The sequence below is a fragment of the Neocloeon triangulifer genome, unplaced genomic scaffold (assembly GCF_031216515.1).
Source record: "Neocloeon triangulifer isolate White Clay Creek 2 clone unplaced genomic scaffold, ASM3121651v1 ptg000015l, whole genome shotgun sequence".
NCBI classification, from domain to species: domain Eukaryota; kingdom Metazoa; phylum Arthropoda; class Insecta; order Ephemeroptera; family Baetidae; genus Neocloeon; species Neocloeon triangulifer.
In genome coordinates this window covers 3,346,303-3,361,347 of record NW_026775557.1, presented here as the reverse complement: position 1 = coordinate 3,361,347, position 15,045 = coordinate 3,346,303, and the positions used below count along the sequence as shown (strand labels likewise).

General features: G+C 39.0%; 3 protein-coding genes across 3 annotated transcripts in view; 1 reads left to right on the top strand and 2 right to left on the bottom strand.

Moving 5' to 3' along the window:
• Window positions 1-348: 348 nt before the first annotated feature.
• LOC132202337 (uncharacterized) lies at window positions 349-2,733 on the bottom strand. Its single transcript, XM_059629184.1, has 5 exons — window positions 2,417-2,733; window positions 1,813-2,024; window positions 1,454-1,670; window positions 1,153-1,342; window positions 349-1,089 (listed from the first exon to the last, which is right to left on the bottom strand). Exons 1-5 carry the CDS (start codon window positions 2,568-2,570, stop codon window positions 642-644), a joined length of 1,221 nt encoding a protein of 406 aa, XP_059485167.1. The 5' UTR covers window positions 2,571-2,733; the 3' UTR covers window positions 349-641.
• A 122-nt stretch (window positions 2,734-2,855) lies between these two features.
• The window catches only part of LOC132202335 (CCA tRNA nucleotidyltransferase 1, mitochondrial), a 45,966-nt gene continuing 33,776 nt past the window's right edge, over window positions 2,856-15,045 (top strand). The window contains exons 1-2 of the mRNA XM_059629182.1: window positions 2,856-3,022; window positions 11,620-11,650. The gene's annotated coding sequence lies outside the window, so the exon portion shown is untranslated. The remainder of the gene's footprint in view (window positions 3,023-11,619; window positions 11,651-15,045) is intronic.
• On the bottom strand, window positions 13,201-14,537 carry LOC132202344 (vasotab-like). Its single transcript, XM_059629194.1, has 3 exons — window positions 14,390-14,537; window positions 13,417-13,584; window positions 13,201-13,338 (listed from the first exon to the last, which is right to left on the bottom strand). Exons 1-3 carry the CDS (start codon window positions 14,415-14,417, stop codon window positions 13,307-13,309), a joined length of 228 nt encoding a protein of 75 aa, XP_059485177.1. The 5' UTR covers window positions 14,418-14,537; the 3' UTR covers window positions 13,201-13,306.

Here is a 15,045-nt window from a genome sequence, read left to right as displayed (position 1 = left end):
CTGAAAAATATCGATTTCCCCTCCCTACTTCCTTCTCCGCCCTGGAGTCAATGGGAAACAAACAAATTTACCTCCCCCTGTGTGTGACCAATTTTGGAGCATTTGAGGCGCCCTGCTGTTTTACTGCTCTGCTTTATTACTTTTTAAATCAAAACAAATCAAGAAGTCAAGCTTTAATCAGTTTGGAATTTTAAAGACTTTTAAGCTAACTATTATCAGAAAAAAGTATTTTTGACAAAATTAATGTTCTTACAATGTGTAATTTAATTTTTAAAAGAAGATTGCAATAGAGGTGGAATTCAAGTTGATTGAATTTTTATTGTTATCAACAAAATAAAACACTTGATTTTATATTATATTCTATTAATATGAGCTGACTGAGTGAGTTTTATTATTCATACTAACAATAAACAGCTTAAGTCCATCAATTCTATTTACATTTTTTTCTTTGCATAAGTTATTTCTATCAAGTCAGTGCTTTTTGGTACTGTTGATGAAACGAGAGTGTTGAATTTGATGAAAAATAAAGCGCATTCATATGAGCTGTGACAAATGCACCTGTGTAAAGTGTAATACAAAATCAACGTCGCACTAACTGCGACTGTGTTTCTAAATTCTAAAGTAAAAATCAATTGGTCATCTCAAGATTCGTAGTATTGCTGGGACTGGTAGTCCCAGAACTCCTGCGAGAACTGCTGGTTGGAACCCTGAGAACCTGCTGCAGAGGCCATGACCTCCTCAGGTTGTACCTCCGTGGCCTCCAGGTCGTCGCAGATCTCAAGTCTGACCGAGTCGGGAGAACCAAGCTTTGAGGGCGAAGAGATCTCGGAGCTTCCGGAAGACATGGAGGGTGTCTCGAGACTGTGTGGGGACGTGGGCGGTGGCATGTTGCTGGCAGGGCAGTAAGTAGCGGCCTGCTGAGGGTGCCAGTAGTACTGCTCCCAGTGCGGCTGACTGACGATGCTCATCCCTTGGGCGTAGGGGCTGTACATCTGTTGCTGCTGCACAACTGGTGGGGGCACGAAGGCCCTCTTGGCTGCAGGTGGTTGACCCCAAGAGCTTTCAAAGGTCTGAGGAGCTGGAATGGACCTGGAATTATAGAAAATAATTAGAGACGGATTGACTTTGATATTTTATTAAAAATTTACTCACTCTAAGACTCTCTTCAGATAGCTGGAATTTTCCAGAGGGCTGGTCTGGGGTGGTTTAGGTGCCTTGGGGGCTGAAGTTTTGCTGAGAACTTTCTTCTTCCGTTTTTCCCTCAGGTAGTTGCTGAGGTTGGTGTACAGTTTGAAGATGTTGACGTGCTTCTCTCTTTCCCGAATACGAGAATTCACCAAAGCTGGAACAGATTAAAGTTTTGTTTTAAAAATAATTATACTAAAAGAGCAGGTTACGCATCTATTTAAAATCAAATCCTGGTTGGAAAAGTAGGAAAAAAATGGGAATTTACCTTCAACACAGTAAAGGATGTTGTGGTCGGCTGACTTGTAAAGTCGTCCACCAGAAGCAGTTTGAGTCAGGATGACATCTTCTCCGATGATCTGCAAAAGCAAGTACCTGGCCACTTTCTTGGAGTTGCACAAATGCTTGTTCGAGAGCTGCGACTCGGCCTCGGCAAGCACTGCCTCTGACACGTAAACGTCGAAATGCTTCGCAATCTCTCGCAACTAAAAAAACAAAACAAATTTTTTTTAATTAACATAATTTTCTATAATTATCAACTTGTTCAATTTGGAATAGAAGATTTTAAAATAATCTAAGGCTTAAATTAAATTGCCCTCTCAATAATTAACAAGATTTTATTCTTACCCCCATATCGGAAAAGGGCGACGAGTTGTTGGGCGCTTCCGTTTCCTTGACAGGAGCAGGACAAAAGATGGCAGGTTTGGCCACTGGATGATGCACAGGTGCAGGTGGCTGTGGGACTGCCGGAGTTGGTTGGCCTTGCAGAGCGACTGTCCGGAAGTATTCGTACATCTTCACTTGCTGCGATTCGTAGGGCATCCCATTGATAGTGGCCACTAAATTGCGAAGAAAAAGTTTAATATTAATAAATTTCAATTAATACAGTTTTAATTTGTTTAAATACATGACAAAAAAAATATTTGATCTCCATGTGGTAAATATTTGAAAAATTTTAAAATTAATTTAATAAATTTGGAGAAACGATTAATATATAATTTTTTTCCCACTGTCTTATTAATTTTAAAAGAAGGAGGTCAAAATGATGCATGATGCAATAATAAAAATTTAGTCCTTATTTTTACACATTTGACCATTTTTCATAGAGGAATTCGACCTGATAAAAACGTAAAGACTTTAAAGTTTTTTTTTTTTTTTTAAATCTTAAAATTGATCAACGGGCCGGAATTTGTTCAATTCTCAAAATTATCTCGTGGCACGGAAAACGAACCTGTGCAAGGTTGCTGGTAAAAGGGTTGTCGCAGTCCTGCGGCGGCGGCCGCGTGTTGTCTGGCCGTCGAGATTGCGGAAAAATCGATGGCATGCTGCGGAGGGAAGCCCTGGCCAGGATATCTGCCCAATTCGAACCTATGATTCGGCTCCATGACGAAATTGTGTTTTTCACTCTGCGAAAATTATACGCAGACCACGTGTTGGCAAGTCGAGGAAAGGAACGCGCAATCCGCAAAACTGGATTTGGATTTTCGACAAACGAAACGACCTTCGCCTAGTTCTTGCTGCGCCGGCACTGCATGGATTTGTTGATTTTCCTTCTTTCCTTGGCTGCTTTCGAAAGAAGAAGAGGGGAGGAGAGGAAGGAGCGACTGCGGTCAGGGGGTGCACGGCACGGGTGCATTCTCGGGCGCAAAGTTCATTTTCGCGTCCACACGTTTTTATGTACATGTTTGTGTAGTTTCGCCAGGAAAAGGAAAAGGTTCCTTTGTCATCGTGGATCATTGGTGCCTCGGGCAGGTAATTTGGATTCTTCGTGCTTCTCTCGACTGAATGAACAGGCAAACAAACAACTCGAGTGAAAATTCCACCAGACCGGCAGGAGGTAAAGTACCTGTGAAGTTAATGAAATGCTTCCTTTTTAATTAGGCTTGACGATTGGGAACATTGAATTTCCCTCTTCGTTTTTAAATTTTATGGTTTTCTTTTTTGCGCTCCAACAATTTCGGAATGATGAATTGACTGACAAAAGAGGCTGAGATTGTCAGGGTATCTTCAAAATTGGCACTTTTCTTCGGGATTCCCCCTAGGTCGATGTCGTCAATATTTACCGTGGAAAAGCTCTCTAAACAAAATTAATTTTTCTTCTGAGATATCAGTGAAAAAATCTTTCACTCTGAAATTCTATTTTGCATTTCCCTCTGCTAAAGATTGGATTTTTTAGATTATGTCGGCCTTAAATTTATTTAAATGTGCATATTAATTAATTATTATTGTTGTTTATTTATCCACATTGTTTCAAATACAATGTTTACATTCAATTAAATTGTTGTTCTAAAGAAAATTTATTTGTTGGCTTCCGCTGACCACAGCCAAATATTTTAACAAAAAGAAGTGCGCAGCTCTAATTCTTTATTATTTTGCTTCGCAGGGGGAAAATCTAGCAGAATAATTATAATTTCCTCCCTTCAAACCATTTTTAATTTGTATCGCTCAATTCTCTTTAAAATTATTTTTTCTATTTATAAATTGTTTTTATATCATTTACATTATAAATGAATTTGATGAGTATTTTTTTTAGTTTCTTCTCTTCTTAATTTTATTAAATACTCCTTGTGAAGTTACGAAATTTTGCAAAAACGTTAAAACGTTGGGTAATGTTATAGTACGCGCGACGTATTTCCCAAAATCCCTGATTTCAGTTGGCATCACTTGCCTTACGTCGCGCGTTCGATAGTGGTTTTACGTCGCGCATACAATAATGGTTTTACGTCGCGCGCTCAATACTGGAGGCGGTGAAATTGTTAAGGAAACCGATTATTCCATCGATATAGCACGCGCGACGCAATTCTTTTCCTACAATCTCAATTTAGGGGACTGCTAGGAAGAATAGGGGCCCTTGGGATGGGTTCAGAATGGGGCAAGACGACCTCCGGAGGGCCGTGCGCACCCTTATAGCAGGCGCGACGTATGTTTATAGCACGCGCGACGGGCCGTAAATCCAGTGAGGGGCAAAGCGAACTCCGGAGGGTGCTTTTCACCATCGTAAGAGGCGCGACGCATGGTTATAGTACGCGCGACGCATGCTTATAGTACGCGCGACGCATGCTTATAGTACGCGCGACGCATGCTTATAGTACGCGCGACGCATGCTTATAGTACGCGCGACGCACGGCAAATTAATTAAAAGGTGTTGCACGCGGCCGGAGTTGTGGGCGCCCCACTAACCGGCAACTCGGAGGTGGGCAACCCCCAAGATTAATTTTTGCAGAAGCCGCGAGCGAGGGGTGGAGGCGCAGCGAGGTCGAGGACGTGGGGAAGGCCGTGCGGAGGGCGAGGACAAAAGGGCGGCTGTGTTCGTGGGGGGGCTCCGCAGGAGCCCCCTCACGATCCCCGCCCTTTTGTCCCGCCCGGAGCCGGCCTTCACCACGTTCTCGGGCGAGCGCGCCTCCAGCCCGAAGCTCGCAAACCCACAACGGAGTTGCTTACAAAAGGAATTGTCTGCAAAAAGGGCTTAGAAAGCAAAAAGTGTGGTGCCCACAACTCCCTTTGCAGACAACACCTTTTGTGGGCAACTCCGTTGTGGGTTTGCGAGCTTCGGGCTGGAGGCGCGCTCGCCCGAGAACGTGGTGAAGGCCGGCTCCGGGCGGGACAAAAGGGCGGGGTTCGTGAGGGGGCTCCTGCGGAGCCCCCTCATGAACACGGCCGCCCTTTTGTCCTCGCCCTCCGCACGGCCTTCCCCACGTCCTCGACCTCGCGGCGCCTCCACCCCTCGCTCGCGGCTTCTGCAAAAATTAATCTTGGGGGTTGCCCACCTCCGAGTTGCCGGTTAGTGGGGCGCCCACAACTCCGGCCGCGTGCAACACCTTTTAATTAATTTGCCGTGCGTCGCGCGTACTATAAGCATGCGTCGCGCGTACTATAAGCATGCGTCGCGCGTACTATAAGCATGCGTCGCGCGTACTATAAGCATGCGTCGCGCGTACTATAACCATGCGTCGCGCCTCTTACGATGGTGAAAAGCACCCTCCGGAGTTCGCTTTGCCCCTCACTGGATTTACGGCCCGTCGCGCGTGCTATAAACATACGTCGCGCCTGCTATAAGGGTGCGCATGGCCCTCCGGAGGTCGTCTTGCCCCATTCTGAACCCATCCCAAGGGCCCCTATTCTTCCTAGCAGTCCCCTAAATTGAGATTGTAGGAAAAGAATTGCGTCGCGCGTGCTATACATGTTGCCGAGGTATCGATGGAATAATCGGTTTTCTTAACTATTATACCGCCACCAGTATTGTACGCGCGACGTAAAACCATTATTGTATGCGCGACGTAAAACCACTATCGAACGCGCGACGTGATACTTTTACATGGGAGCATAAGTGCTGCCAACTTATGAAAAAACACGTCGCGCGTACTATAACATTACCAAACGTTGAACAATATTTAGTATGATACAATAAAGCAAACACTTTTTTTACATACAAACGCAAAATTTTGTGAGGTCGGTTCCCGAGAAGCAAAAGCCCCGAGGTCAATAAAGTGAGAAATGGTGTTGTATGCGGCGAGATGATGTAGAACGAGCAACGCACACACGCCGTGTTTGGCGTTTTATCTCCGCAAAGAAGTCCCCAAAAGCATAAATACATTGCTGCATTCGTTCGTTTGCCTCTCGCACTTCCCAACGGGGTCCGAAAAACAAACCAAGCGGAGCCGAAGCCACTGACGCCGGCGTCTCTCGGTGATGAAATTTAAATTTCCTCTCCGCATTATTTATCGCGCACACCGAGCGCCGGAAAACACAGCAACAACCGCGAATTTAAAGTAATTCAGAATTTTCTATGATGTCCTGGAAAGTCAAAGGGAACGAATCTTTTTTTTCTAAAAATATTATTTTATAACGATATTTTGCCATTTTTTTTTTTTCATTTTAAGCTTGGATTTATTGTGAGAGTATATACGCATACAAAAATTTAAAAATACATTTTATTCTTTATTTGCCCACTCAAAGAGTAATAAAATTATCCATTTTAAGGCTCAAGTAAATGGAAAATAAAATAACTAAATAGCTAAAAAAATATAAACTGCTTTTGATATTGATCATGATTATTATCGTGCGATCGAAAACCTGGTCGTGATTATACGCTTGAGATAGGTGAAATCTGGGTGAAATATATATCGAAATTATTAATATGCTATAATAATAAAACTGTTTTTTTTTTTTTTTTTAATTTTAAATTTGTCATTTTTCTGAATAATGTGAATTTTGGGGATATTAATAAAATGTAAAATGTGATATATGGTAAAAATAACTTTTTATTTTGCTGATAAATAGTTTAAATGATTTATTTTTTAATAATTAAATGTCAATTTTAACTTAAAATTTAATTTAATGGCATAAGTTGACTTTTCTTCTTTTTAAAGTACATTTTACTTAATTTATAACTCACTTATTTTCTCCATCTGTAACAAAAGGAAAAGGCCAATCAATTCATTACAATTAGTCAAATTATAAGTTGAACCGAGCTGAAAATTGTTTACAATAATTGCAACACAAAACACAATAATTACTTTAAAACGCCTTTAACTTATATTTATGTCTACATTATACGTCAAACGCATTTCTAAACAAAGTTTTTTTCCATTCGAATTTGAGGAAAACTTTTAATTGCTCCCATTATTGTATACTTCCTACATAGCTCTTGGAATTATTATTATCAGAATTAAAATAAAAAATAGCCAATATGGAATTGAAAAAGTCCAAATAAAAAATAAAGGCAGGCAAAGTGTGAAACTTTTCGTCTCCACTTTGGAAATCTTCTTTGGGAAATACTTCTCGCGTTCCTATATAATAATATTTCTACTCTAGAAAGCTTCTTCTCTCATCGTCGCTCTTGAATCTCCAGAGAGGAGCGGCAAACTTTCGCAGCGAGCATGGCAAGGGCTCGGCGTGATGAGGTAGCAAGACGAAAATTTAACGCGCCGCTAACTTATTTAGCATTCTTGCCTGCCGGAATTAGCATTTTTCCTCTTTTTTTCACCACCGCGGCTTTTGCACGCACAATTTGGAAAGGCTTGCGTGAGTGTGTGTTATTTTCATCGCGCGCAAGCAAACAAGTTTCAAAATTACAACACGCCGAATTACGAGACGGCTGCCGTGGAAGTCGCGGGGGAGTGATAAAAATTAAAACTCGCTCCCCGCCGCAAAAAGGCAAAGGGTTGTGTGCGGAAAAAAATCTTGGGTCGCGCGCTCGCGTGTGTTTTCATTACATATTTTCGCAACTCGAGATATGCAAATAAGGAGAAGCGCGTGTATGAATATGAGGACATGACAATCGCAGAGAAAAGTTTTACGGGCGTCGAGGGATGTTTGTTGCTTTTTCAACACAGCTGCTGCTTTCTCTGCATATCAACCCGGGTATTTCCTCCTCCATTACTCGTCGCGCGCGCGCTCACTAATGTCCGCACATTGTTTTGTCTCCGGAGATTTCCTTCCGTATCTGTCGCCGGAATGAGCTCCGCGTGCATGACGTCATTTGCCATGACCGCTGTTGCTGGCGAACTTTTAATTTACTGCAGTTTCATCATCGCCTCTCCGGCTTGAATATGCAAAAACCACCGACGCGACCTCCTGATGAACGCGGGCCACATTAAGTCGATCAGAAAAAAAATGAAAAAGAACGAACATGATTCGTGCTAAGATCAAGAGTGAAATTAAATCTAAAAATTGTATCAGATTTTTTTCTGCATTAACGCAGTTTTAATTGCAAATTTTCTTAAAAATATTTATTTAATATTTATCGAAATCGAGAATTAAATTAATTTAACTCTGATTTCTATTTATAATAAATTATTGATTTAATTTCATATATTATCTTCAATTTTATATTTTAAAGAGCTGAGGAAACGCATAAATAAAGTTATGCTCACTTCAATTTAATGTTACTAAAAATGCATTAAGCAGAATAAAGCAAAATTTTATTATATTTTTTAATTATAATTTTATTAGACATTATTTCGTTTCACTTCTCTAAGGATAAAATCCAAACATCTGAGAACGTTTTTAGAGAACGTAGCGCATGCATCTATTTTTAAAATTAAGTCCATGACTGGCCAACATTTCAGGTGGTTCTGATTATGGCATAATTCTCTCCCATTGTTTTACGCTCCAAATTTAATTTTGTTAAAATCTGCTTCTTTTGCATTTGTAATTCAACTAAAAGGGCAGGTATGAAATGGAAAATCGCCTGTTTGGATATTTCTCTGAGGAGCCTGAATTTCATTTCACATTATTTCAGCTGAAGTGTTTTTTACCCCCCTCAAAGCTTTACAGATGCTCTTCAGGTTTGAAAAATTTATGGCCCGCAGCCTACAATTCAGAAAGCAGGATTTTCCAAGAAACGCACCTGGATGAAGGGTCAGGATAAAAGCGCCGCCACCCATTTGCAATTTACCTAAATCGTCCTCTCGCCTGTCATTCATTCCTGAATTTCTTTCCTTGGATGATGTTTTACGATTCTTTTGTCCCGAATTCTGTGGCGCCGATTTTCAGTTTCTCTCCAAAACCTCAGACACATTGTATGCTTTTCTTTTACTCTCGCCGCTCATTCCAAATCTCTTCTCTCCTCTCTCCAGAGTGGAAAACACAATTTTCGCAGGCTTGCAGGAAAATTATGAAAAAGACGAAAGTTAAAAAGAAGCCGGCAGTCGTAAAAGGAGTTTTATTGTCGGCGAGATTGTTTGCTGCTAATACGCAGCAGGACAAGTCGAGAGGCTCAAGAATGAATTCTCGCATTTGACCCGAGATAAAATATAATTTTGCGCTGTTTTTTTTCTCGGCGCCGGAAGATGCAACGTACAGAGGACGACTCGCATTTCATGCGTCCCAAAAGAGTCGTATCAGTTTTTATTATCACCTCCTTTCTCGACTCGCTCTCGCCTTAAAAAAGAAAAGTCGAAGCGTATATCTGCACTGCTGTTTACTTCTGCCGGCGTTTCTTGTATTTTTATTTTTTGCCTCTTCGCCCCGCCCGCGGGTCGCAATTTCAAATAGCTCTCGCATACATACAAGGGTGGAAAGAATTATGAATTCGAAATGAGGTAATGGCATTTAAATAGCTGCTACACAACTCCGCCGGTCGAGATAAACACACGCTGGCGGAGGAGAAAAGTTGAATTTTCTGATATAAAGGGCGGCATTTTCTTTCTTTCTGTTTCGCCCGCAGCGCTCTTTTCTATCTTTTTTAAATTCTCCTTTTCCGCCTGCTGCATTAACTGCGCTCGTGTATTACACGCGAAGAAGCAGCAGGAAGAACAAGAAAGGGAGATAGAGAGACGAAGCGGCGGAAAATCCACAGGGGGTTCGCAGTCCTGTAAATATATTTCGCTGCCTCTAGTTTTTCACACTCTGCATTATGCACACATACATGAATAAATAAAAGTTAAATGCTGCACCTATATCCGGATAAAGTGAATAGACTCACATGGAGGTGCGAAAACACTATATCGATTACTTGTATTTTTGAAGCTCTTTGCGCACAAATTTGAGTAAAATTCGTAAATTTTTAAATTTTTTAATTAATAAATCAAGGTCAGCGCATCACAACAATAAGAGCAAATTTTGATTTCAGTGTTTTCAGCCAATCACAAGGCTGAAACTACAATCTTCAAGTTTCATTGTTGTATATGATAAACATGTGTGATGAATAAATTTGATTGCTCCAGCTTTTTTCTTCTAATATTCAATTTTGTTTTTTAATTGATGAAAATTTATTGAATATTTTATTTGCAAATGCAAATTTTGTGCCCTTCAAGTTAATTTGCGGACAGGTTTTCATTATAAATCTATCAAAATAAGTGAATTCAAATTAATTCAATATGCATATAATTTTCTCCAAATATCAATGAGATGATCAAATTATGCTTTACGTATGATTATCTCTGTGACGTTAATTATGATTCACTTAATATAATGTATGAAAACAAAGAAAAGTTAAATATTCTGTCCCTTTATCTTAATATTCTGCCGGTAAATATGCCTCAAAAATTCTGTAATTTCTGCTTTTCCTGGTGTTAGAATTTTTAATTTTCAACAAATTATTGCTATTATAATTCTCTTTCTAAATATTTTTGCCTGTAAGTACGTGAATAAAACCGGTCTTTTGCAATAGCAGATAGAGTAAGATTTGTTTTAATTTAAAGAAATTTAAAATGGCAATTCAAATAAAGTTACCACAATCATAAAACAGTTAGCACAATGTAACTGAAAGAGAGAAAAACAGAACTGTAGCCCTGATTTCTTTTGCTGGGGCTATTTAATTAGCAACATATTTCCTGTTGTTGTCAAATCTCTCACGGGATGGGGAATTCTGTTTAGATGCGCGGTTGCTTTGTCTTGTCCGCCTTTTGCCCTTGCGATGCAAAAGCCGACAACCGCTTCCTTTGTTCTTGAAACAACTCACAAGGACATAAATATTAATTTATTTAAATTCATTTAATTTCAAGAAAATTTTTAGGCCAAATATTTTTATAATTGTTTCACTTTATACCTAATTGAAGAGGTTAACACTGGTGTCTCGCATTTTACCTGCAGAATTCACTCTTCTCATGGTTTTTAATTATCCCGCACACCCGTCGATTGAGCTCCGAATCTCCCTCTTTCCAACGGAGTCAGTCCTGCTGCACGTCAAACTTTTCGCTGCTCTCTTTCGCCGTAAAAATAAATTAAAACTCAAACTTCTCCTCCTCTTCACTCCATTTTTAATAACCCTTTTCTCCGCTCCCTCTGCATATTAAGGCTGACAAAAGACTTGATGAGATTTTTTACTGGCGGAATAATTAATTTCGGAATAATTTTTAAGTGCGCCGAGCGAGCACAAAAGACGCCGAGAATCGCGCGCGCACCTCCCGAGGTTTCTAATTAATTAACACGGCCGAGCTTCTTTATCTTCTCCCTTACTTTCTTCCGTCTCACAATCAGCAAAGAATAAAATATTTGCTGATTGAGCTGCGGACGAGAGAGAAAAGCTCCCAAAACTTTGCAGCTCCCTTATATTTGATTTGTTTTGTTTGCCCCGAGTTTTAAATATTTGGATCACGTTCTGCGCCGCGCTGCTGGGTTACATCTTGCCAGCAGACCATCCCCTCGGGGACCTGAAAAACAAATAAAATAAAATGTACCAATCTTGGTTGGGTACAAGTTGTGAAAGAGTCGTCACTCTCCAAAAACCAGTTTTTATCTGGCAAAATAATTATAAATTATTATTAATATTTTTTACCTTTTAAATTTTTCCTTTTTTTTTTGTTATATTTTGCGATGCATTGACATATTTAATTGCTAGTTAAAATTGTATATAAAACTTCTTTATCATTTATCCTGATCTAATTTTGATGCGCCTTTGTGATAATACAAAGTTTTTAGGCTATAAGTTTTATTTAAATCAAACGATGGAAATTGGAAAACTAAAATTTACTTTGTTTTATTTTTCAGGTCCGAATTTTCCAGCAGAGACCACCCTATTGTAAGTACCAGATTTTATTGTGTCTTTTGTTCCGCGGTTGTCTTTCCTGTTTTTTGAAAATTGAAAATACCATGCCCAGTGCCAGAAAATTTTTGTTTGAGTAAAGCAAACTCAATTTTGAGTCTCTTTGCGCTGAAATTCTCGTAAAATCCTCCTATATAGTTGCGGAATGTATATGCGCGCCGTGTTGAATAAGAATACACTCTCTCTAGCAAACACGTAGAATGCCTTACCTGCTTGCGCTATTCCCGAAGGCATTTCGTCGTACATACATTTTCGTCCTCCGCGCTCTTCTCTCGCCGGGTGTAGAGTTTTCACACAAGAAACCGCCGCCACCCAGCAGCAGCAGAATTTCGTACGTCAGGAAAAAGCTCCAGCTAATATCCATATATCCAAAAACGCCATGCAAGCTTTTATCTCTTAATGGCCTTTCGCGTGAATTTTTATCCCTCCCTTATCGATCAGCCTTCATTTCGCAGATTCTCTCTTTTTCTATTAAAGAAGAAGAATAAGTTTTTGGGTCCATTTTGCAGCGTAATGAGCACATTTGGCGGTCGTAAAGCAAGGAGCGAAAAGTGCCTGTTAAACGGCGAGGTTTGGCCACAAAGCGGCGCCGCAACAACCTGCATCATTGCGGGCGGGGGCTGCTCTTTATTGTGCGAAAAACCATCTGGAGAAGTAGGTTGGTTGCGGCCTTCGGGTGTATGAGCAACTACGGGGGTTGCAGCTCGTAAAACCCTGATGATCCACGACCGTTCTCGCTCGTTCCGAAATCGTGCAACTTGCGACCTTAGCTATTGAAAAACTCAATACACCTTCTCCCGCATCATTAGTTACGAATAATATTTCTAATTGATATCACAGAGGCAAGCTATGCCCATAACCAGAAACATCGATCATAATTTCATAGTTTGTGTTAAAAAAATTTAAAGGTTTTTTGGCTTAATGTCTTTACATTTTAGATTGCTTGATATATATTTTCATTTTTCTCTGGCTCAAAACAAGCAAATTTATATGAAATTCACGCAATTAGTTAAACTTTTATCTTATGTATTAAAACGGTTTGTGCATTATTGAGTTATAACACTTTTATAGCGTCTGACTGAGAGTAAAGAGTTTGAGCTTAATTTTGAAATTTATTTCACATTGGGAGGCTTCATGGGACTTTAATTTAGATATTTACTTTTAAACCCTACATGAGCTTCCAACTTATTGAATTTTTTTTATTCAGTATGAAGTTCAATCTAACTCATTGCTGCTCTTCTAATATTAACTATACCTTTATATTATAGACTCACGCAGTTTATCTTTCCGAACAAATTGAAATAAGGAGGAGAGAAAAACTTTGGAGTGAATTAATCAAGAGAGATTCAACTGCGTTTGATTTTAAAATGAAATATTATATGGTCGCATTATTAATTTTCCATTCTTGAAAGCTCAATTTTTCATTCTTTAATTAAATATCATATTTCTTGGACGGTTTGTGACACATTTTATCGAGACAAAAAAATCAAATGGAATAAAAAAGACATTAAAAAAATTGGTTATAGAATTAGCAAAACGGATTTATTTCTTTCAAATAATGAATAAAAAATCATGTTTTCAAAAATTTAATTACTGTATTAGCACAAGAGGGAATAATGCATCTTGGAATTATTAACATACACCAGTCTTCACGTACACAAAATCTGAAAGAAAAAAAAACATCAAGAATTTTTCTTAGTAATCATATTTAGAAATAACATAATAAATAAGGAAAATCTTACTATTTATGCCGTTGCAGTTCCGAGCCCTCATGCTGCAATGGTTGGAGAAGGTTTTGAGTTCGCCCTTGCTGTTCTTGCCGCAAATTGGTGCGTAGTTGAAAGGGCAGATGATTAGGTGTTTGCAGCCAGCACGACCCCGGGCAGAAACCTCCAGCATAACCAAGCTTGCTGAAAGTTCAAATCCATTAGTTCTATATTTTGTAATCAAGCATGACAGAGCGGTAATATAATTCCAAAATATAAAATTTTCGCCAAGCTTGTGTAGAACAGACACCTTGAAAAACCACATTGGCGTAAAAACAGGAACTTGTTATCTCTCTACTTCTAATTTATATCTCATATTTTTTCTGCTTCCACGTAAAATCAAATTTTATAAATTCAAATAAGAAATGGTTTTATTGTATTTATGTTTTAAAGAAGACAGTGTCTATGATAAAGCAGTATTTGCCAATTAAGGGGGCATAATTTGCCTGATCAAGATGAAATTCCTGCCATGGCAAGAAGTTTCCAAAAATTTATAATTTGCACTCAAAATTTATGGGTTTTACAGGATGTTCAAATTTGGGCTGTCTACATTCAAAAAATCGAGATGGTTTTGGAATTGTCTCGTTGCCCCTAACAACTTATTTGCTGGTGAGACGCAGTTTTATTTAAAATTCAAATGATGAAAAAAATTAACATTATATAATCTATCAGTAATTCTGTCTCAAAATAATGAAAACAAAATCTAGATGTCTTCTAGAAATTTAAAAATAATTGATCAATATTCCAAAATCCAAAGCATTAGTTTTTACTCTAAAAATTTATCCTTGATTGAATAATTTTTTAAACTTCATTTATACATTTTCAACTATTCTAAATATAAAATAATTTGGAAAAAATAATTATTTGATACTAATTTAAATGATGATTAAACTCAGTCTGAATGTATGTGGCTCGATTTTCAAATTGATTATGATTGACAGATTCTCACCCATGATGCAAAACACGGCGAATTTCATGTTGGCGTGTTGTTGTGGTATTTGGATATTCTCCTTTGTGTTTTGAGACAGCCCGCGTCCTCTTTATATGGCGATTGAGACCACTTGTCACGTGCTTCCCGCGTAAACCAATAAAAAGCCAAATCCTCGTTAATTCCGTTTGTTCTGTTTATTGTTTACATCTTGGGTAAAACCTCTCTACCGCACCACTTATTATTCTGTCTTCTTGGTGAGTTCGTCTCTTGCATATCTCTCTTTACTAAACTAATATTCACATTTAAATTTATATTAACTGATTCATATCTTTTGGTTTTTGCTCTTCAAAAAAAAATAATATGTGGGAAAGCTTTCAAATTTCACAAATTAAGAGCAGCTTTTGCAAGTTTATGTTTGAGCAAAATGTAAAACCAGACCTGTGGCCTAACCTGGATATGTCAGCAGAGCTGAAAATGCAATTTGAAAATGTAATTTGGCGCGGGAGAAGGGGCGAATTGCGGGCAGAGGAGATGACACAAGTGTTGTGAATATGCACAAATTTTACGAGAGATGACGGCGCAGGGAACGAATTGCAAAGCTTCAAGTTGTTAAAGGGTTGCGCGTTGGCCTAGCGAGCTTATCTCATTACGAGTCGGCGCGTGAATACTTAATT

Coding starts and splice junctions, on each gene's coding strand:
- LOC132202337 (XM_059629184.1), bottom strand. CDS start 2,570: ATGGAGCCGAATCATAGGTTCGAATTGGGCAGATATCCTGGCCAGGGC. Junction 2,025..2,416: donor TTACCAGCAACCTTGCACAG/GTTCGTTTTCCG, acceptor TTCGCAATTTAG/TGGCCACTATCAATGGGATG. Junction 1,090..1,152: donor TATCTGAAGAGAGTCTTAGA/GTGAGTAAATTT, acceptor CTATAATTCCAG/GTCCATTCCAGCTCCTCAGA.
- LOC132202344 (XM_059629194.1), bottom strand. CDS start 14,417: ATGAAATTCGCCGTGTTTTGCATCATGG. Junction 13,585..14,389: donor CGCCGTGTTTTGCATCATGG/GTGAGAATCTGT, acceptor TTGAACTTTCAG/CAAGCTTGGTTATGCTGGAG. Junction 13,339..13,416: donor GAACTGCAACGGCATAAATA/GTAAGATTTTCC, acceptor TTTTTCTTTCAG/ATTTTGTGTACGTGAAGACT.